Source organism: Chrysochloris asiatica, unplaced genomic scaffold (genome assembly GCF_000296735.1).
Source record: "Chrysochloris asiatica unplaced genomic scaffold, ChrAsi1.0 scaffold00129, whole genome shotgun sequence".
In the NCBI taxonomy this organism is placed as follows: domain Eukaryota; kingdom Metazoa; phylum Chordata; class Mammalia; order Afrosoricida; family Chrysochloridae; genus Chrysochloris; species Chrysochloris asiatica.
In genome coordinates, this window is record NW_006408647.1 from 2,685,247 (window position 1) to 2,703,119 (window position 17,873).

Here is a 17,873-nt window from a genome sequence, read left to right on the forward strand (position 1 = left end):
ACGATCGACTGTACTTTGAGGAGGCAGCTCTTCCCCTGTCTCATTTCAAATGCCTTCCAACCTGAGGGGTTCATTTTCTGGCACTATATCTGACACTGTTTCTCTGCTATTCATAAGGTTTTCAGTGACTAAATATTCAGAAGTAGTTTGTCACTCTTTCTTCCTAGTCTGTCTTCCTCTGGAAGGTCATCTGAAACCTGTCCACCATGGGTGACGCTGCTGGTATTTAAAATGCCAGTGGTGTAGCTTTCAGAATCACAGCAACTCACAAGCCACCACAGTACGACAAACTGACAGATGAGTGGTGGACCCTGATCCTTTAGTCCACTTTAAATGACAGAATCATTCATCACTGAATGGACAACTGTTGTAACCTCCTAATTGATTTCCTTCTCTCCAAATTCTCATCCAACATCTTACACTGTTACCTAAGTGGTCATCCAGATATACCAACCAGTCTTATCATATATACCTGCTCAAGAACATACAATTAATACATTCAAAATTAAATTCATTCAACTTGTTCTGGGAGTAAAAAACAATGACTGATTTTTGCAGGCTTTTTTCAAATCATAACTTTTGATCACCATCTAGTTATCACATAAGTATTCCAGTTGCATAGTGGTTAAAGCATTCAGCTGCTAACCAAAAGATTAGTGGTTCAAACCCACCAGCTATTAAGAGGAGAAACATGTGGTAGTCTGCTTCCATAAAGATTTACAACCTTGGAAACTCTATGGGCAGTTCTACTCTGTCCTACTGAGTTGCTGAGTTGTTTGATTTTGGAGGTTTAATTATCACATGAACCAGTTCACCTACTGTTTTCTTTGCAGATTCCTTGAATCAAAATGAGTCTCCTATTAGTATGATCTGAGTCCTTTGCACTTTTCTCCTAATAGTTAGCATAGGTTACAATCATCTTAAAGATATTTATGAAAATAGGTGCCACTCCATGCAAAAACTGAAAATAGAGTAGGGGGGAAATTTTGTTTGATTCATTTATCTTTGCACATTTTAAGTGCTCATGCATATTCATTATTATCAAAAATGTTATTTAAAAAAAATAACATTTTTTAAAATATAAGAAATGATAACAGTTCAACCAAGTACTTATTTTTTAAGTAGTTTAGAAAATTTGAATGTATTATTCATCCTGATTAGGGGAAATTTGGGAAAAAAAGAAATTATATATATATATATACCACTATTATTATACAATATTCCAATGCTGAAATAATTCTTAATGAAGTCTACCTTTAAAACAAAATTGTATATATGTGTGTGTGTGCATTGGTATCTGTGTAAGTACATTTTGTATTTAACATGCATCAGACTCAGTACAAATGAAGAAATTACCCATCCCAAAGTCTCACCTACATCGTTCTGGACAAGTCTTTGGCGTTCTGAACCATCCAGATTGGCCATTTCAATCACAGATAGCTTGGCGTCACACCAGTACAACTTGTCAGCTAAATAGTCAATCGTTATTCCACTGGGCCAGACCAGATCAGAACTAGCTATAACTCGTCGGTAAGAGCCTTGAAGAGAAGAGCTTTCAATTCGTGGATTAATCCCCATATCAGTCCAAAATAATATCCTTTAATCAAGAAAGCACACAAGTAAAATCTTCATGCAAAAAAAATTTCCATTCTTTATTATTGAAAACATCAATGCAAATTCCTTCAGGATAAACTGATAGGGTACACTAAGGAGTAGAGATGAAGAAAGTATAGCATTGTATGTTGAACAAATAATTTTTCAAAGCAAAATGATAATCCTTGCCCTGTAGAGAATCTTAGACAAAAAAAATACCAAATTGTAGCCCAGATAATGAGATTAAAAGGGGATCATTACTTTAAAAAACTATAGCACATTAATAATCAAATGTGTGCTCAATGGCATTGCCTTAAATTAGCATTTCAAGCTGCAAAACACAATAAAATCTTGCTATCCTGTCCTGTTAGGCATAAGTAAACTCACTGTATATGTAAAACTATAACACAAGAAAACGAACATTTCATTCTAATCTATCTTGATGCACTGTACTAGTTAACTTGAATATTTTAAGTTCCATAAATAAGGTAATGAGGTACTATTTTTTATGCTAACATGACTCAGTATCTATTTTACTGACCTGCTCAATCATCTGGCTGATCCCCAAACAATGATCAATTGCCATTAACTTATTATCTCACAGAAATCATTGTGAAATTTTCATCCTAAATAAAATGGTGTTGGTTTTTATCCTTTCTTTTGACCACTAAGAGGAAATCAGTGGTTCTCTATAATTTTTTAACCCTCGCGGGTTAATGTGCTGGATCTCAAGGTCAGTTTGATCCGCAAAGTCACCAGCTGCTCTTCGGAAACCCTATACAGGGTCACTATGAGTCAGAAGCTACTTGATGGCACTTAAAAACAACAACAGATTTTAAAAATGTTTTCACAATTAACCCTCATAATTTGTTTCCTCGTTAAGCCTATTATTTAAATTCAGCTTATGGTTTTTGTCTTGTCATGCCATTTTTAAAGATTTAAAGAAAACTGATGAATATTCTTGGTTTCCAATTTTACTGGCCATTTGAGTTCTATGACAAATTTTAGCATAGCAAGCATAATAAGTCAGTTGATTTGGCAGAAAAGTTCCTTACTTTCATAAATACCTACTTGGCCACTGGATGAACAGCAATTCCTCGTGGCTGAGAGATGTCTGACTCAATGATTATTTCATGGTGTGTTCCATTTAAATTACTTCTTTTAATGAGAGACTTCCTGAAATGTATGAAATACAGAAGAGCCTGTGACATTCCTTTCCTTTGTTACTTACTGAAATGCAAAAATAGAAATTTTAAAGGATTCCTTGTTCCCTACGTTTGCTCCTACAGATTGGAAGCAACCAGACCATGAATTCTCATTTTTTAAAGCATAGTGTTTTAATTGTTGTTGTTGTTAAGTGTCATCGAGTTGGTTCTGACTCCGTATAGAATTTCCAAGGAGTGGCTGGTGGGTATAAACTGCCAAACTTATGATTCATAGCATGTCAACATTTATCCCAGCCAATTACAATGAAAAAGTAAAAGGGGGCATGTGTCAATGATCAGACTGTGACAAAACTAGACGTGTAAATACTGTCATCTCTTTCTCTTTCCATCATACAATCTGCTGCTGAACTAGTACAAACCAGTGGCAAAGAAGGTATCAGCCTATAGTCAGAGCAAAGTGTAAGCAAGAAAAGTGGACTGGAAGGGGTCACAGGGACCACCAAGCCCAAAAACAGTCAAGGAAGATGTACATTGACTTGTTTTCCTCCATGTGATTCTGAGATGGGAACACTTATATATTATTCACTAATCTTCACATATAGAATAAATAAATAAATAAATAATTCTTTGACATCTACAAGGGAGAAAATCCTTGATAGTAAAAACTCTTTATTATCAAATAGAAATATATTGAGCACTTATTGATGCCAAAAACTCCAGAGTCCAGCCAGTAATGTTGCTCATCAAAAGTCCTGCCACATTCCTCCCTCTTGAAAGTTTCAGGAGAGTAGATTATTGGCAGGACTCTGGAGAACAGCACACATTCAAAGCACTGCCAGGTGCTGCTATCTTTGAGCTGGGCATAGCTGTTTCTTGCTGCTCAAATTAGCATATCAAGGGAAACGAATTTGGTGATGTGCAACATATATACAGCCCTAATTTACAATAGCAATTACAGAACCATTTTGAACCAGTTTTAAATCCTGATAATAAGCCAGGATAAGATGGCAGTAGCTAGGCAAGGATATGTGTAGGATTCTTAAGTCTTAGTGGAGGCTTTCTACCCTAAGTGGAAGAACCAACATTACAAAGTCTCAGCAGTCTCAAACAGCTGCGGGGCATTGATAAATCACTTTAGAAAGTATCCTGTGATTTCAGTGTGGAGCGGTTAAGGCAGGAAAATGATGGTGACTGATGGAGAAGACTGGATGTATTCAAACTCTCCAATTAATTCTTTATTCCCTCTCCTCCCCCAGTCACCAGTCAGTGATTTAACACAGATTTCTGAGCAGCTTCCTGGAGCAGACAAAGCTATAGGCAATGGAGATAAATGTGAGGTTTAGTGAATCTTTATAGCAAGGATCAGTCCCACCCCCCCTGGTATACAGCGTTGACAGGGATGGGCAACTGAGACACTGGCTACCCAAAATGAGGTGGGGACTACAAAGGCAAGAAGTATTTGGCTTACAAGCTTTCAAGAGGAAGCCTAAAGTGTGCAGGGGAAGGTAGAATCTCCACTGAGTGGTTTCCAACCTGTATGGACGGGTTAGTGAAAGGAGTTGGGGATAAGACTTATGTGCTTCAGTAGTGAATAATTGCTATCAGGACTGACTGTGAGTTGTAACAAAAGGATAGGAGTGGTTGATCTTGCAGTCTAGGTGTGAAGGACCTTGGGGCCATCAAGGGAAAAGAGCGGAATGCGGGACCCTATCCAAAGAAACAGTGACTCCAGAGATGGACATAGAGATAATGACATGGAGAGATGGAACAACTGGGGATTCTGGACTCAGGGAGAGAGAGGAGCTGTATGCTGGCCACCGGGGGGCAGGCTTGTGGGGTATAACCTTTGGTTGTTGGAATAGTTATGTATTCCTGAGTGCTTTGGTATACATACAAAACAAAACAAAACAAAACAAAAAACCAGAGGGAATGGAAGCAAATGCTGTTGAATGATGATGCATGGAGGGGATTGTAATCATTGCAATGAAACAAAATACGATAGGATGAATGTAAAGCTGGTGTTCTCCCATGTAAACTATCACTTAATTCACAATAAAAACTTTAAAAAAAAGATAAATGGAGAGAAGAAAAAAAAAAAGTGAGGTTCAGTTGAACTCCCCAGTGGTCTGCTTCCTTACTGCAAACTAGAATATGTATCCATTTTTCATGTACTCAACTTCATTTCCTCATCTTCTTCTCATGAGCAATGTCTGTCCAGAAACACAAGATAGGACCATTCTATCCTCCCCCAGTCTATGAAAATGCTAAAGAGATCTCCAGGTTTATTCAAGTCTACTTTCTAGTCACTAGTTGGAGAATATCAGCAACAATTGCCACTGAGTTTTTGGTCGACCTGTGTGTATCATTCTGTGAGAGTAGAACTATATTTCATAGGATTTTCAATGGTTGATTTTTTGGGGGGAGTTCAATTACCAGGTCTTTCTTCTGAGACATATTTGGGTGGACTTGAACTTCCAACCTTTCAGTTAACAGAGCATGTTCATCATTGACACTAACCAGTGACATCAGTTGGGGAATAAGAAAACAAAAAAAAACCCACAAATTCATTGCAGATTTTGACTCATAGCTACCCCGTGTGTTACAGACTAGACATGCTCCGTGGGGTCTTCTTGACTAAAATGTTTCTGGGAGCAGATTGGCGGGCCTTCTCCAACAGCAACACTGGGTAAGTTTTACTCACTAACTTTTAGGTTAGCTGTTTGTTGTTGAGTGACATTGAGTTGAATCCTACTCAAAGTGGCCCTGTGTAAGGTTTCTGAGGAGTGGCTGGTGGATATGAACTGCCAACCTTGTGCTAGCAGTCTAGGGATTAGTAGTTGAGGACAAAACATTCGAGCCACACACAGTGCCTAGTTGAGGAACAGAGCTCTACAGTTCCTCCCCACAGACTGTATAAAGGATGGCTATTGTTTTTAAGTGCAATTGAGTTGGTTCCAACTCATAGCGACCCTGTGTAATGTTTTCATGGAGCAGCTAATGAGTTTGAATGACTGACGTTGCAGCTCAAACTGACCTTTCCGTCCAGTACTTATCCTACATCATCACACCAAGACTCCATAAAGAATGGAGGTAGGTGTAAAACTAGCTCAGAGCCTAGGTTGGGCCCCTTGTTGTTGTTGTTGTTGTTAAATGCTGTTGAGTTGGTTCCAACTCATAGCGACCCCATATAGGGTTTCCAAGGAGCAGCTAGTGAGCTTGAATTGTCAACCTTGAGGTTCAAAGCAACTTTGCTATTCAGCACATTAACAACCCTTAGGGCTATACCAGGAATTCTAGGCTTTGCAAACTACTAACTCAGAGCAGTGGCTATTTTGAAACTGTAGTATCATTTTTAAAGCCCTGGATTCCTGGTGTGGATCAGCACTGGACTTTGAATCATGATGTCAGCAGCCAAACCGGCCACCTGCTGTTTGGAAACCCTATACAGGGTAACTATGAGTCAGAACTAATTCAACAATCACTTTAAAAACACTTTTTAAAACTAATTTGCAACAATCACTTTCAAAACACAATGCTAGTTTAGTGAACTCATGTAAAGTGGAATGAAGCGCTGTGAATATAATGAGTGTTTGAGGGTTTGTGAGAATTCAACCAATCACAGTGCATCAGAAACTCCACAGAGGAAAGTAATCTGTCAGCATCCTACTAGATCTGACCTTCACTGAAAGTCAGAAGTGTCAAGAAAACCAAGAAAGCCGTTTTTTTGTAGAGTTTTTTGTAAAGTGAATTCTATTGAACATCAAATAATTAAGATTACTCTAAAACCTTATAATAATTTTGATGTCATTTTAGACAAATGTTGAAAGTTTATTTTGTACTAGATACATTTTTTCCAAGACAATTTGTCAGTTTCAGAATTGTGCGTGCAAGCTTTGTCTGGAGCGGATATTCCAAAAATCAAGTTGCTATTTTTTTTAATATCTAAAATTTTATAGAAAAGTATATAAAAGTTTATAGGTAAGCTCACTGAAGAATTGCAGTTTTTAAATTAATGAATAATGATTTCTGTGAACATTATCAAGAAATGTTTGTGAAGAGTAAAAAAAAAAAAAATAGTATTTGTGAATAGTCAAAAAGAAAAGCAAGACCATTTTATTCTCAGTTGCAGTGATTATAGGAAGGTACTGCTGGGTAGAAGATATGTATGAACTCAATGTGTCAAATTCAGTCTCTCTTAGATACAACTGTCACTGTGCCTCTTCCCTTGGTGAAAATGAAGGAATACTAAGTCATATTTGGATGCCCTAGCTTGTGATCAGAAGAGAGAAAACTGTCAGTTCTGATCTCACTGTTACATCATCTTTAAATTCTTACTGTTTTGAGTAGAAGTTATGTGATGAGAACTGAGAATAGCAGCGAAACTGTCTGAAGGCAAGATAGCTGGAAATGACTTAGGAAGTTCCCCATGCTAATAAAAATTTTCTATTTGATTTAGACAGAAAGTAAGTGCTAACCTGTAGTGTTGTTAATAAGAAAGCAAAGACAAACAAGGACATTTTGGTAACATTTGAATTTGAGTATAACCCTTGTAGTAAAGCACCTTTCTCTTTGTATCTGTTACCTAATTGATCCTAGTGCAGTTGGAATCCTCTAAGAGAAAATATCCACATCTAATTCCTGGGTGGCACAAATGGTTAAGTACTCAGCTACTAACTGAAAGGTTGGTGGTTGGAACCTACTCAGAGATGCCTTGGAAAATAGGTCTGGCAACCTGCTCCCAATGGAGTACAGTTCTGCTCTGCACACCTGGCGCTGCTGACTAACATCTCTTTCCAGAGTAAGTCTATACTGAATCCTAGGAGAGTAATTTTACCTTAAAAGAATAAGTAAACATATACTTTTACCCTCTTGATTCCTTTATACTAGACATTTGGCTTTAGAAATCAGGATTCCTTGATCCTAAATAACAGTACCACCAATGGAATTATGAATTTGCTTCCTTTCTACAGTTAGATGTCAATCTGAGTCTATCTTTTCCAAGGCAATTTAGACAGCAACCTTCCACTCTGATTCTTTTAATTAAATAATTATAATATAATATCATAAGATTGGAATCTCAGTTATTTAAATTCAATTGCTAGTTAATATCAAGGTTTTCCAACTGTAAACCTCTCATTTCCAGATAAATTAAAGGTTTTCTGTTAGCAGCTGCCTTTAGAGGAAAGAGGATTTAAGAAGGGCTTGTTATTACTGAAGACAGTGAACTATGAAATTTGGGGTCTGATTCTCCAGATAGATGCCGTGCCTGTCTCTCCCCAAAGGCACTACCTCCACAGTAGAACCCTATGGTGCTATTAATCAACCACTATTAAAATTAGAGGTGTCATGTGAGTATGGGGAAATGTGAGGAAACGCAGTACCCTTAGAGACCGGGCCAAGAGGGCTGACAGCTGCTTTTTGGATCAATGCTTGCTCTTCAGAGAACAGTACACACTCTATTATTACACAGACTGATATTTTAAAAGTCCTTTTAAGTGGATTCAAGACAGAAGAGCCACTATTAAAATTGTTATCATTATTACAAGTTGATTTTAATTAATTATATCATTCTGGGTCTAGCATATTTTAATCAACTCTAGGTGGCAGTTGGTGGTGGTGGTGGGGTAATATATGTCTATGATTATTCAGAGCCTAAGCTTTGGAGGGGTGTGTGATGGCTCTGTAGGATAAGCACTGGACTGAGAACCACAAGGTTGGCTGTTCAAGTCCACCAGCCACTCCACGGGAAAAAGATAATGCTTTCTACTCTCACAAGATTCTCACAGCCTCGGAAACCCTATACAGGGTCACTATTGGTCAGAACCGGCTCAATGGCACTTAACCACAACAGCAACAAGTATCCTTGAATTCAAAATCCATATGCAACACTTGCTAGCTGCTTGTCCCTGCCCCTGGGAAAGATAGTATATGTCTTTAAGCTTCAATTTTTTTAATCTATAAAGAAGAGCTCTGGTAGCGTAGTGGTTACGAATCGGGCTGCAAACGTTAAGGTCAGTGGTTCGAAACTACCAGCCGCTCCGCGGGAGAAAGATGAGGCTTTCTACTCCCGTAAGGATTTACACCCTCGGAAACCCTGTACAGGGTCGCTATGGGTCGGAACCGACTCGACGGCACTTAACAACAACAACAACAATAAAGAAAACCTAACATTCACAGGTTCCTCTTTAGGATTCAATGGTATCGTGCATGACATAAAGCTCTTAGTGCCGTGTCACAATCCATTTATTCAATAAACAAATGTTGTTGTTGTTATGTGCCAAGGAGTCGGTTCCAACTCATAGCGACCCTATACAGGGTTTCTGAGGCTGGGAGCAGAAAGCCTCATCTTTCTCCCATGGAACAGCAGGTAGTTTTGAACTGCTGCCCTTGCAGTTCATAGCCCGATTCATAACCACTACGCTACCAGAGTGAAGAGATGTTTGAGTAGATGGGTGACCATGACCATATTCTACAGGGTCATATCAGGACTCCATACTAGATGTAAAAGTGTCATATTATTGATAACTGTAAATCATGTTACACATCAAAAAAACAAGTTACTACCCATGGATTTCCTAAACTAAAAGAGATTTTTCTGGGACATAACAAACCTACCTGCAAGCTTATTTTAGGAGTTTTGATTTCACAGAGGTGAAATCCTAACTAATCTCCCATATTTTCTTTTATCATGGTTACATAGGGTGTCACTGTAGGATAAAGCACTGGACTGCAAGGTAGGTTTGAATTACAAAGTCAGCAGTTCAAACCCATCAGCCACTCCTCACAAACCCTACACAGGGTAGCTGTGAGTCGAAACCAACTCGATGGCACTTAACAACAACACAGGTACCAGTGTTTCAGGATGAAACTTTACTATTCAGCTTTAAGTTACTATGAGTAAATATTTCAGAGCACAAGGCATCTCTAACATTATCATATGTTTTCCCCTCAGAAGCAAGAAGCAAGGAAGTGGGCTAAGGATCATTTTAACACAGAAGGCAGCCTCTCACTTCCTTCTACCACTGTCCGCCCAGCTAACCCAGGCCACACACACACACAAATGAACTTAGCTGCTGTTCTACACACAGTCCCAAGTTGTTGTTGTTAAGTACTGTCAAGTACTCATAATGACCCTGTATAGGGTTTCCAAGGAGCGGCTGGTGAGTTTGAACCACCGACCTTATGGTTCTAACGGACCTTGCGGTCCAGTGCATCATCCTGCAGCAACACCACACCAAAACTGCAAGAGTGATGTCCTAAGTGGACAGAATTACATCCTCACTCTGGAAATGTTGTTTCCCATCAGTGGGAAAGCAGAGAATCTCTGATCTAGTCTCCTGCCTCATAACATCTTTCTTCACAACTCTAGCATGAAACTCTTGCTCACCTAACAGGAAGCCAGATCTGGATTCTAATCTGAGATTCATCACTTCCATGCTGCATTGTGACTGTGTTATTGTTAAGTGCCAGCTAATCAGTTCTGACTCATAACGACCCTGTATAAGGTTTCTGAAGAGCGGCTGGTGAATTTGAACTGCTGAACTTACAGTTCAAACTGACCTTGCAGTCCATGCTGCATGGCCTTGCATAAATCACTTGGCCTCTCTGAGCTTCTTCATCTGTAAAACCAGGGACTGTGATAGGTAGTCCTTGAAATCTCTTTCAGCCCTCCCTCTGGGAATGTGCACTCTTCAATTAGCAATTAGTTACATACAGTCCTATGACATTTTTTGTATTTAAGCCATGCATTTTTATTATCCTTTTTCTGCATATAGGTGCCTTCTTTCCCCATCTACACCATGAACTGATAAAAAGGGCATAAAGTATATCTCATACTCCTCTATATTTCTCACTGTACCTAGGAAAGTGCTTTATCCATAGCAGATGTTCAAAAAATGCTTGTTGATTTAATTCAGATACATTTGGGTTTTCTTTGATTGCAAAGCCTAAACTGCAAAAATTCTTTTTTTTTTTTTTTCATGCTATTTTCTTAGTCCTTAACATTTTCCCATAGATACAGATCCAATCGTGGTGAAGGGATGATGTCTTGCTTGGAGGCAGGGCAAGTGTATACATCAAGGGGACCATTTTGCAGCCAGGTGCCCAGCAATACTTTCTTGAGTTCGTGGTGGAGAGTCAAGCCAGATGAATTGCCTATCCCATTACTCCCATCCCACAGGACTTCAAACTGAAGGAAGAAACATACCCTCTGTCAGTCCAGTAGAATTTACGGTTAATCCAGTCTATAGTAAGACCTTCTGGCTCATCTACTGCATCAATAAGCCTTTCTCTGTTTGAACCATCCACATTAGCTCTCTCTATCCACTTCAGGGCTGTATTGGCAAAGTATATCTACAAAAGAGAACATAGGTATTTCTGACTGATTTGGGAAAAATGAATAAATACATGAGAGAGCTTCAAAAAGTTCAAGAAAAAATTCCATTATCTTTTCATTCCATTTCTCCACAAACTCTTTGAAGCCCCCGCATAAAAATGAAGTTAGTAACTCGTCAAGTAATTATTGTGTACTTGTTAAGAACATGGTTTTGGTGTTAGACAAAACTAGAACTGTGACCTTAGGCAAGTTAATCTTTGCCTCAAAGTCTTAGTTTCCTCTGGTAAAATGAGAATAATAATGACAAACTCATTGGCATGGCTCAAATTTCTATTAATATAAATGTAGTTTATTAATCTTTGATCACTGGTCAGTAACTTGTCATTGTGCTTGAACCCCAATAACTTCTACAACCCAGAACAGAGCAATGATTTGCAACTTAACAGTGGCTACTGGTATGGCACTGTAGGATGAGCACTGACCACAAAGTCGAATTGAACCACAAGGCTTGCAGTTCAAACTCACCACTCACTCCTCAGAAGCCCTATACCAGATTGATATGAGTCAGAAACGACTTAACAACACAACACATGCTGAACTCCTGGTGTGGCTCTATAGGATATGCACTGGATTGCAACCCAAAAGATCAACAGCTCAAACCCACCAGCTACTCCTCAGCAACCTATACAAAGGTGTTATGAGTTGGAAGTGACTTGACAGCACTTAACAACAACCACCACAACAACAAAACATGCTGTATCTTCAACTTAATCCCCAGAAGTCCACAGCATTGCAAGTCAGAAGAGGCACTAGTTCCTACCCCAGATTCGCTACATATTGATTGGTCTGGTTGCATTTATGTCACTGAACTTTAGATGAGAAATTTACACTACATATTTGTTAAAGTTCCTTTTATTTCTAACCTTATATCATTGCATTTAAATCAATCCATTTTGCCCAAGAGAGTATACCTTGAAGGTACAAAGTTCTTTTTCTAGCCTAATATGCAGGTTAACCCAAAGGTACAAGAATTTCATAAAGTGTTAAAAAAAATGCTACTGACCAGCCAACAATCTAATAATAACATCTGTGAAATTTTAACACACCAATGAAATTCAAAGAATTCTTTAAATGAATTTTTCTATGAACTCTTTGAAACCTCCTCATATAGATATCAATAAACAATAATAAAAGAGTTTTCATGGAAGAATTCACTAAACAATGGGTTATCCACCCTTCTATAATTGTAAATACCTTTTGTAAACAATACAAAAGCGACTATACACTTGGGCCTCACCAGATGGAATACACAGCAATCAAATTGACTACATCTGTGGAAAGAAATGGTAGAAATGCTCCATATCATGAGCCAAAACAAGGTCAGGGACCAATTGTGGAACAAACCATCAAGTGCTCATAGCAAGTTCAAACTGAAACTGGAGAAAATTAAAACATGTCTATGAGAACCAAAATGTGACCTTGAACATATCCCACCTGAATTTAGAGATCATATTAAGAAATGGGTTGATGCATTAGACACTAATGATGGAAGACCAGAAGAACTATAGGAGGACATCAAGAACATCATACAGAAGGAAAGCAAAAGGTGACTAATAAAACAGTAAAGAAAGAAAAGACAAAAACGGATGTCAAAATAGATTCTGAAACATGTTCTCTAGCATGGAGATGCCAAAGCTAATGGAAGAAATGAGGAAGCAAAGAACTGAACAGAAAAGTTTAAACGGCAGCTTGAGAAGACAAAGTAAAGTATTATAAATGAAATGCGCAAAGATATGGAGTTAGAAAATCAAAATGGAAGAACATGCTCACCATTTCTCAAGTTGAAAGGTCTAAAGAAAAAAATTCAAGCCTTAACTTATAATACTGAAGGATTCTGTATTCAAAATATTGACGGATGCAGAAAGCATCAAAAGATGATGGGAGGTATACATAAAGTCACTATACCAAAAAGAAATGGTTGGCATTTAAATATTTTTAGAGGTAGCTTATGATCAAGAACCATTGATAGTGAAGGAGTAAGTCCAAGCTGCACTGGAAGTATTGGCAATAAACAAAGCTCCAGAAATCAATGGGATACGAATTGAAATCTTTCAACAAACTAGTGCGGCACTGGAGGTACTCTGTCATCTGTGCCAAGAAATTTGGAAGTACAGCTACCTGGCCAACTGACTGGAAGAGATCCCTATTTGTGCCCATTCCAAAGAGAGGTGATCCAATAGTATGAAGAAACCATCTGACAACATTATTAATATTGTATGCAAGTAAAAGTTTGCTAAAGATAATATAAAAATGGTTGCAACAGTACATTGACAGGGAACTGCCAGAGGCTTAAGTAGGATTCAGACAAGCATGTAGAATGAGGGCTATCATTGCTGATGTCAGATGGATTTTGGCTGAAAGTAGAGAATACCATAAAGATGTTTACCTCTGCTTTATTGACTACAAAAAAAAAAAACAACTTTCGATTGTGTGGATCATGACAATCTATAGACAACATTGTGGAGAGCAAGTATGCGGGACCACTTAATTGTGCTCATCAGGAACCTATACAAAGCCCAGGAGGCAGTTGTTGAACGGAACAAGGGAACACTGATAAATTAGGAAAGGTGTGTGCCAGGGTTGTATTCTTTGACCATACTTATCCAAACTGTATGCCAAGCAAATCATCCAAGAACCTGGATTATATGAAGAAGAATGTGGCATCAGGATTGAAAGACGACTCCTTAACAACCTGTGATATGCAGATGATACAACCTTACTTGCTGAAAGCAAAGAGGACTTAAAATACTTACTGATGAAGATCACAAAAACCACAGTCTTTGGTATGGACTGCCCCTTAATGTAAACAAAACAAGAATCCTCACCACTGGACCAATAAACAACATCCATATAAATGGAGAAAAGATTGAAGTTGTCAAAGACTCCTTTTTGCTTGAATCAACCATCAACACTCATGGAAGCAACAGTCAAGAATTCAAACGACATATTGCATTAGGCAAATCTGCTGCACAAGACCTCTTTAAAGTGTTCAAGAGATGTCAGTTTGAGAACTAACTTGCGCCTGATCCAAGCCATGGTATTTTCAATAACCTCGTATGTATGTGAAACTTGGACAATGAATAAAGAAGACTAGAGACTAATTGATGCATTTGAGTTATGGTGTAGAAGGAGAATATTAAAATTACCATGAATTGCCAAATCTGTGTTCAACAAAGTACAGCCAAAATACTCCTTGGAAGCCAGGATGGCCAGAGTTTGTCTCTCATACTTTAGTCAGGTTATCAGGACAGACCAGTTTCTGGAGAAGGACATCATACTTGGTGAAGAGGAGGGTCAGAGAAAAAGAGAAAGACCCCCAACAGGATGGATTAGCACAGGAGCAGTAGCAAGAGGATCATAGCAACAAATGTATGGTTGGTGCAGGACAGGGCAGTGTTTTGTTCTGTTTTGCATAGGATTTCTATGAGTTGGTACCAACTTGATGGTACTAACAACAACAATCAACACTCATGGAAGCAGCAGTCAATAAATCAAGTGACATATTGCATTAAACAAATCTGTTGCACAAGACATCTTTAAAGTGTTGAAAAGCAAAGATGTCAGTTTGAGGAGTAAAGTGCACCTGACCCAAGTCATGGTATTTTCAATAGATTCATATTCATGTGAAACTTAGACAATGAAGAAGGAATACCATATAATTGATCTATTGAATTAAAGAAGACTGTTAAAAGTACCATGCTACTGCTAGAAGAGCAGATTAATCTGTGTTGGAAGAAGTACAGTCAGAATTCTCCTTAGAAGCAAGGATGATGAGGCTTTCTCATACTTCAGATATATTATCAAGATGGACCAGTCCCTGAAGAAGGACATTATGCTTAGTAAATAGTAGGGTCAGTGTAAAAAAGACCCCCAGTGAGATGGATTGGCACAATGACAGCAGCAATGGGCTCAAGTGTAACAACAATTGTGAGGATTGTGCAGCACCAGACGGTGTTCTGTTTGGCAATATAAAATATTGAAGAAGATCTGGTGTGGCACTGTAGGTTAAGCAATGGACTGCTAACCACAAGGTCATCCGTTCAAACCTACCATCTGTTCCTTATAAATCCTATAGAGAATGGCTCAGAGTTGAAACTGACTCTATAGCACTAAACAACAACAACATATCTTTAATGGAGTCCTCAGGTAGTGCAAACAGTTAATACTTTCAGCTGCTAACTAAAAGGTTGACATTTCAAATCCACCCAGAGGCAACTCAGAAGAAACACCTGGTATTCTACTTTTGGGAAATCCACCATTGAAAACTCTATGGAGCATAGTTGTAGCCTGATGCACACAGAGTTGAATGAGTTGAAAACAACTTGATGACAACTATCCTGTAGCACCATACTCCTAAAAACTTTATAGAGGGTTGCATAACTATGTCTATTGATACTTATTGAGTGATTAATATCCAGAAGACACTGTAACAAATTTTAAACACATTCTAACCTAGCATGAATACAACTAGAAATTAATACCAAATGGCCAGCTAATCAAATGGATAACATAGAAATCTGTGTAACCTACAAAAATCTTCATGTAAAATTTATTTTGAACTATACTGACATTTCCATAAACAAATTTTTTGTTTTTTGATTTTCATAATTGAGAAGTCATTGAATCTCCTTTCTCAGTAATGTATATTAAAGGCAAGTTACTAATCCATATTTCCTGTACCCCAACCTACTCCAGCCACTCATTCCTCCCACTACCAGCAAATAATCCGTAATAAATTTATGGAGTTCCTGCTATGGCTACAGCTCTATGCTAACCTCATCCCCAGTAAAATGTTTGGATCTTGACAAGGACCAGAGTAGGGAAATGGCAACTTAGAAAGTCCTTGAACTTTCTTAAATGATTCTCTAGTGTCTATATTTCACTTTTTTTCTGCCTAATCGTTCTAAGCTTAGCACAGGATTTTCAAGTAGCTCAGGACATCTGTTAGGATGAAATCCTCTACTCTCTACTTAAATCACATCCACATCTGTTCAGCAACAAAACCATACCTTATTTTCCACAGGATCATAATCTAAGGCAAAAACCATTCCCATCTGCTGACTGAATAGGATTTCATAATCTGTTCCATCAAAATGCATGTGTCGAATATCTTGAGAATTGGCAAACAGCAAAAGTGGTTGTGGTCCTGTTAACAAAAAGACAAATATGGCTCCATTTAAAATATATGCCTTGGAACTCAAGAAGCACTTCTGACTCCCTCGTTTCATTGCATCCTTTGCCTTAATTTCTACAGTACTTGATTGTTGTTTTTAAACTTCTCACTTATGTGGCATAGGTTGTTGTTGTTGTTAAGTGTCGTTGAGTAGATTCTGAAATCATAGTAACTCTGTATAAAGTTTCCAAGGGGCAGCTGATAAGTTTGAACTACCGATTTCAAACTGACCCTGTGACCCAGTTCTGTAGCCCACAGCACCACGCCTGGACTGAGTGATATAAGTTAAGACTGGCAAAACTATCCCCTGGAATTTCATCACTGGATTCCTGCCTCTTTAAGTGCTTGCTCTTAAAACGCAAATTACTTCCAGAAAGAGCCAGCATTAAATAACAAATCTGCTGTTGTTGTTGTTAGTTACTGTCAAGTTGATTACAACTCATGATGTATGCAGAGTAGAACGGTCTTGCCAGAGTTTTTGTAAAACTGTGACTTTTCTGAAGTAGGTTGCCAGGCCAGAATTCCAAAGTGCCTCTGTATGGATTTAAACCCCCAACCTTTTGGCTAATGGTTAAGCACTTAAAGATTGGCACTACCCAGGGACTCCTAGTGCCTAATACCACCTACACATGACTCAAATGGTGATGCTTTAGCCTCCTTGATTCATATATTGAAACATATTAGCAAATTGTGTAGATTAACATCCATATAAATTTTCTTGCTTGGCCTGGGCACTTTTGCAAGCAGGCATGATTATCTGAGTTAATAATAAGACACTTGTTAATTTTCAGAATTTATATTATATAGTATTAAATGAGGTGATGAGAAATTAAGAGTATTGGGGTCTGACAAAAGCAAGCTGTTCAGGATCATCATTATGTGATCCCAGATTACTAGCATAAAGCATATGCCTTCATATTAAATTGTGACATGAAAAGCCCAGAGTTTATCAAAGTATTATGATTATTACATTCATTGGAAGATGAAAATCAAATCAATTAATCAACAAAGATTCATTAAATTTCTTTTAACTTTAAATTGCTAAATGACTACTGAAGCCCTGACTTTTCCAGATTCTGAAATACCTTGCTGGATGCTGTAGCAAACCTTTTCTGGATGTTAATTAACTTATAAATATTCTTTAAAGACATATGATTATTATTTATATGGAGAGTACTCTCCATATAAGTACTATCCACTCAGAATCCAATAGCGATCCAACTGTCCATCTTTCTAAATGAAATGTTGTCTTCATTTATTCTTTTTGAAGACACATGTTTTCAAACATCCATAGCACTGACCTGACGCTGTACAGCTTTTTTTGTCCATCTGTAGATCATACCCAGGAAAGCAACTGCATTCCCAGGATACTGGGCTGAGAGGAACACAGAGCTGGCTACATCCACCATTATCAGATGATGAACAACCTACAAAAAATATAATGTCTTGGTAAAGAGCCCATGTTATTTCAAAATACAACATATTTCACTGAAGAGTTTTTATCTTGTCTAGATGGGTCTGGTGAAAAGAGATTGGGATAGGATTC

At 38.0% G+C, this 17,873-nt stretch overlaps 1 protein-coding gene across 1 annotated transcript in view; it reads right to left on the minus strand.

Moving 5' to 3' along the window:
• The window catches only part of EGF (epidermal growth factor), a gene marked incomplete at its 5' end in the record, with an annotated part of 163,014 nt that overhangs the window by 57,555 nt on the left and 87,586 nt on the right, over positions 1–17,873 (minus strand). Inside the window, 5 exons of the mRNA XM_006869337.1 lie at positions 1,374–1,597; positions 2,665–2,769; positions 10,966–11,111; positions 16,164–16,300; positions 17,629–17,754. Of these exons, the coding sequence (XP_006869399.1) occupies positions 1,374–1,597; positions 2,665–2,769; positions 10,966–11,111; positions 16,164–16,300; positions 17,629–17,754 (738 nt within the window). The remainder of the gene's footprint in view (positions 1–1,373; positions 1,598–2,664; positions 2,770–10,965; positions 11,112–16,163; positions 16,301–17,628; positions 17,755–17,873) is intronic.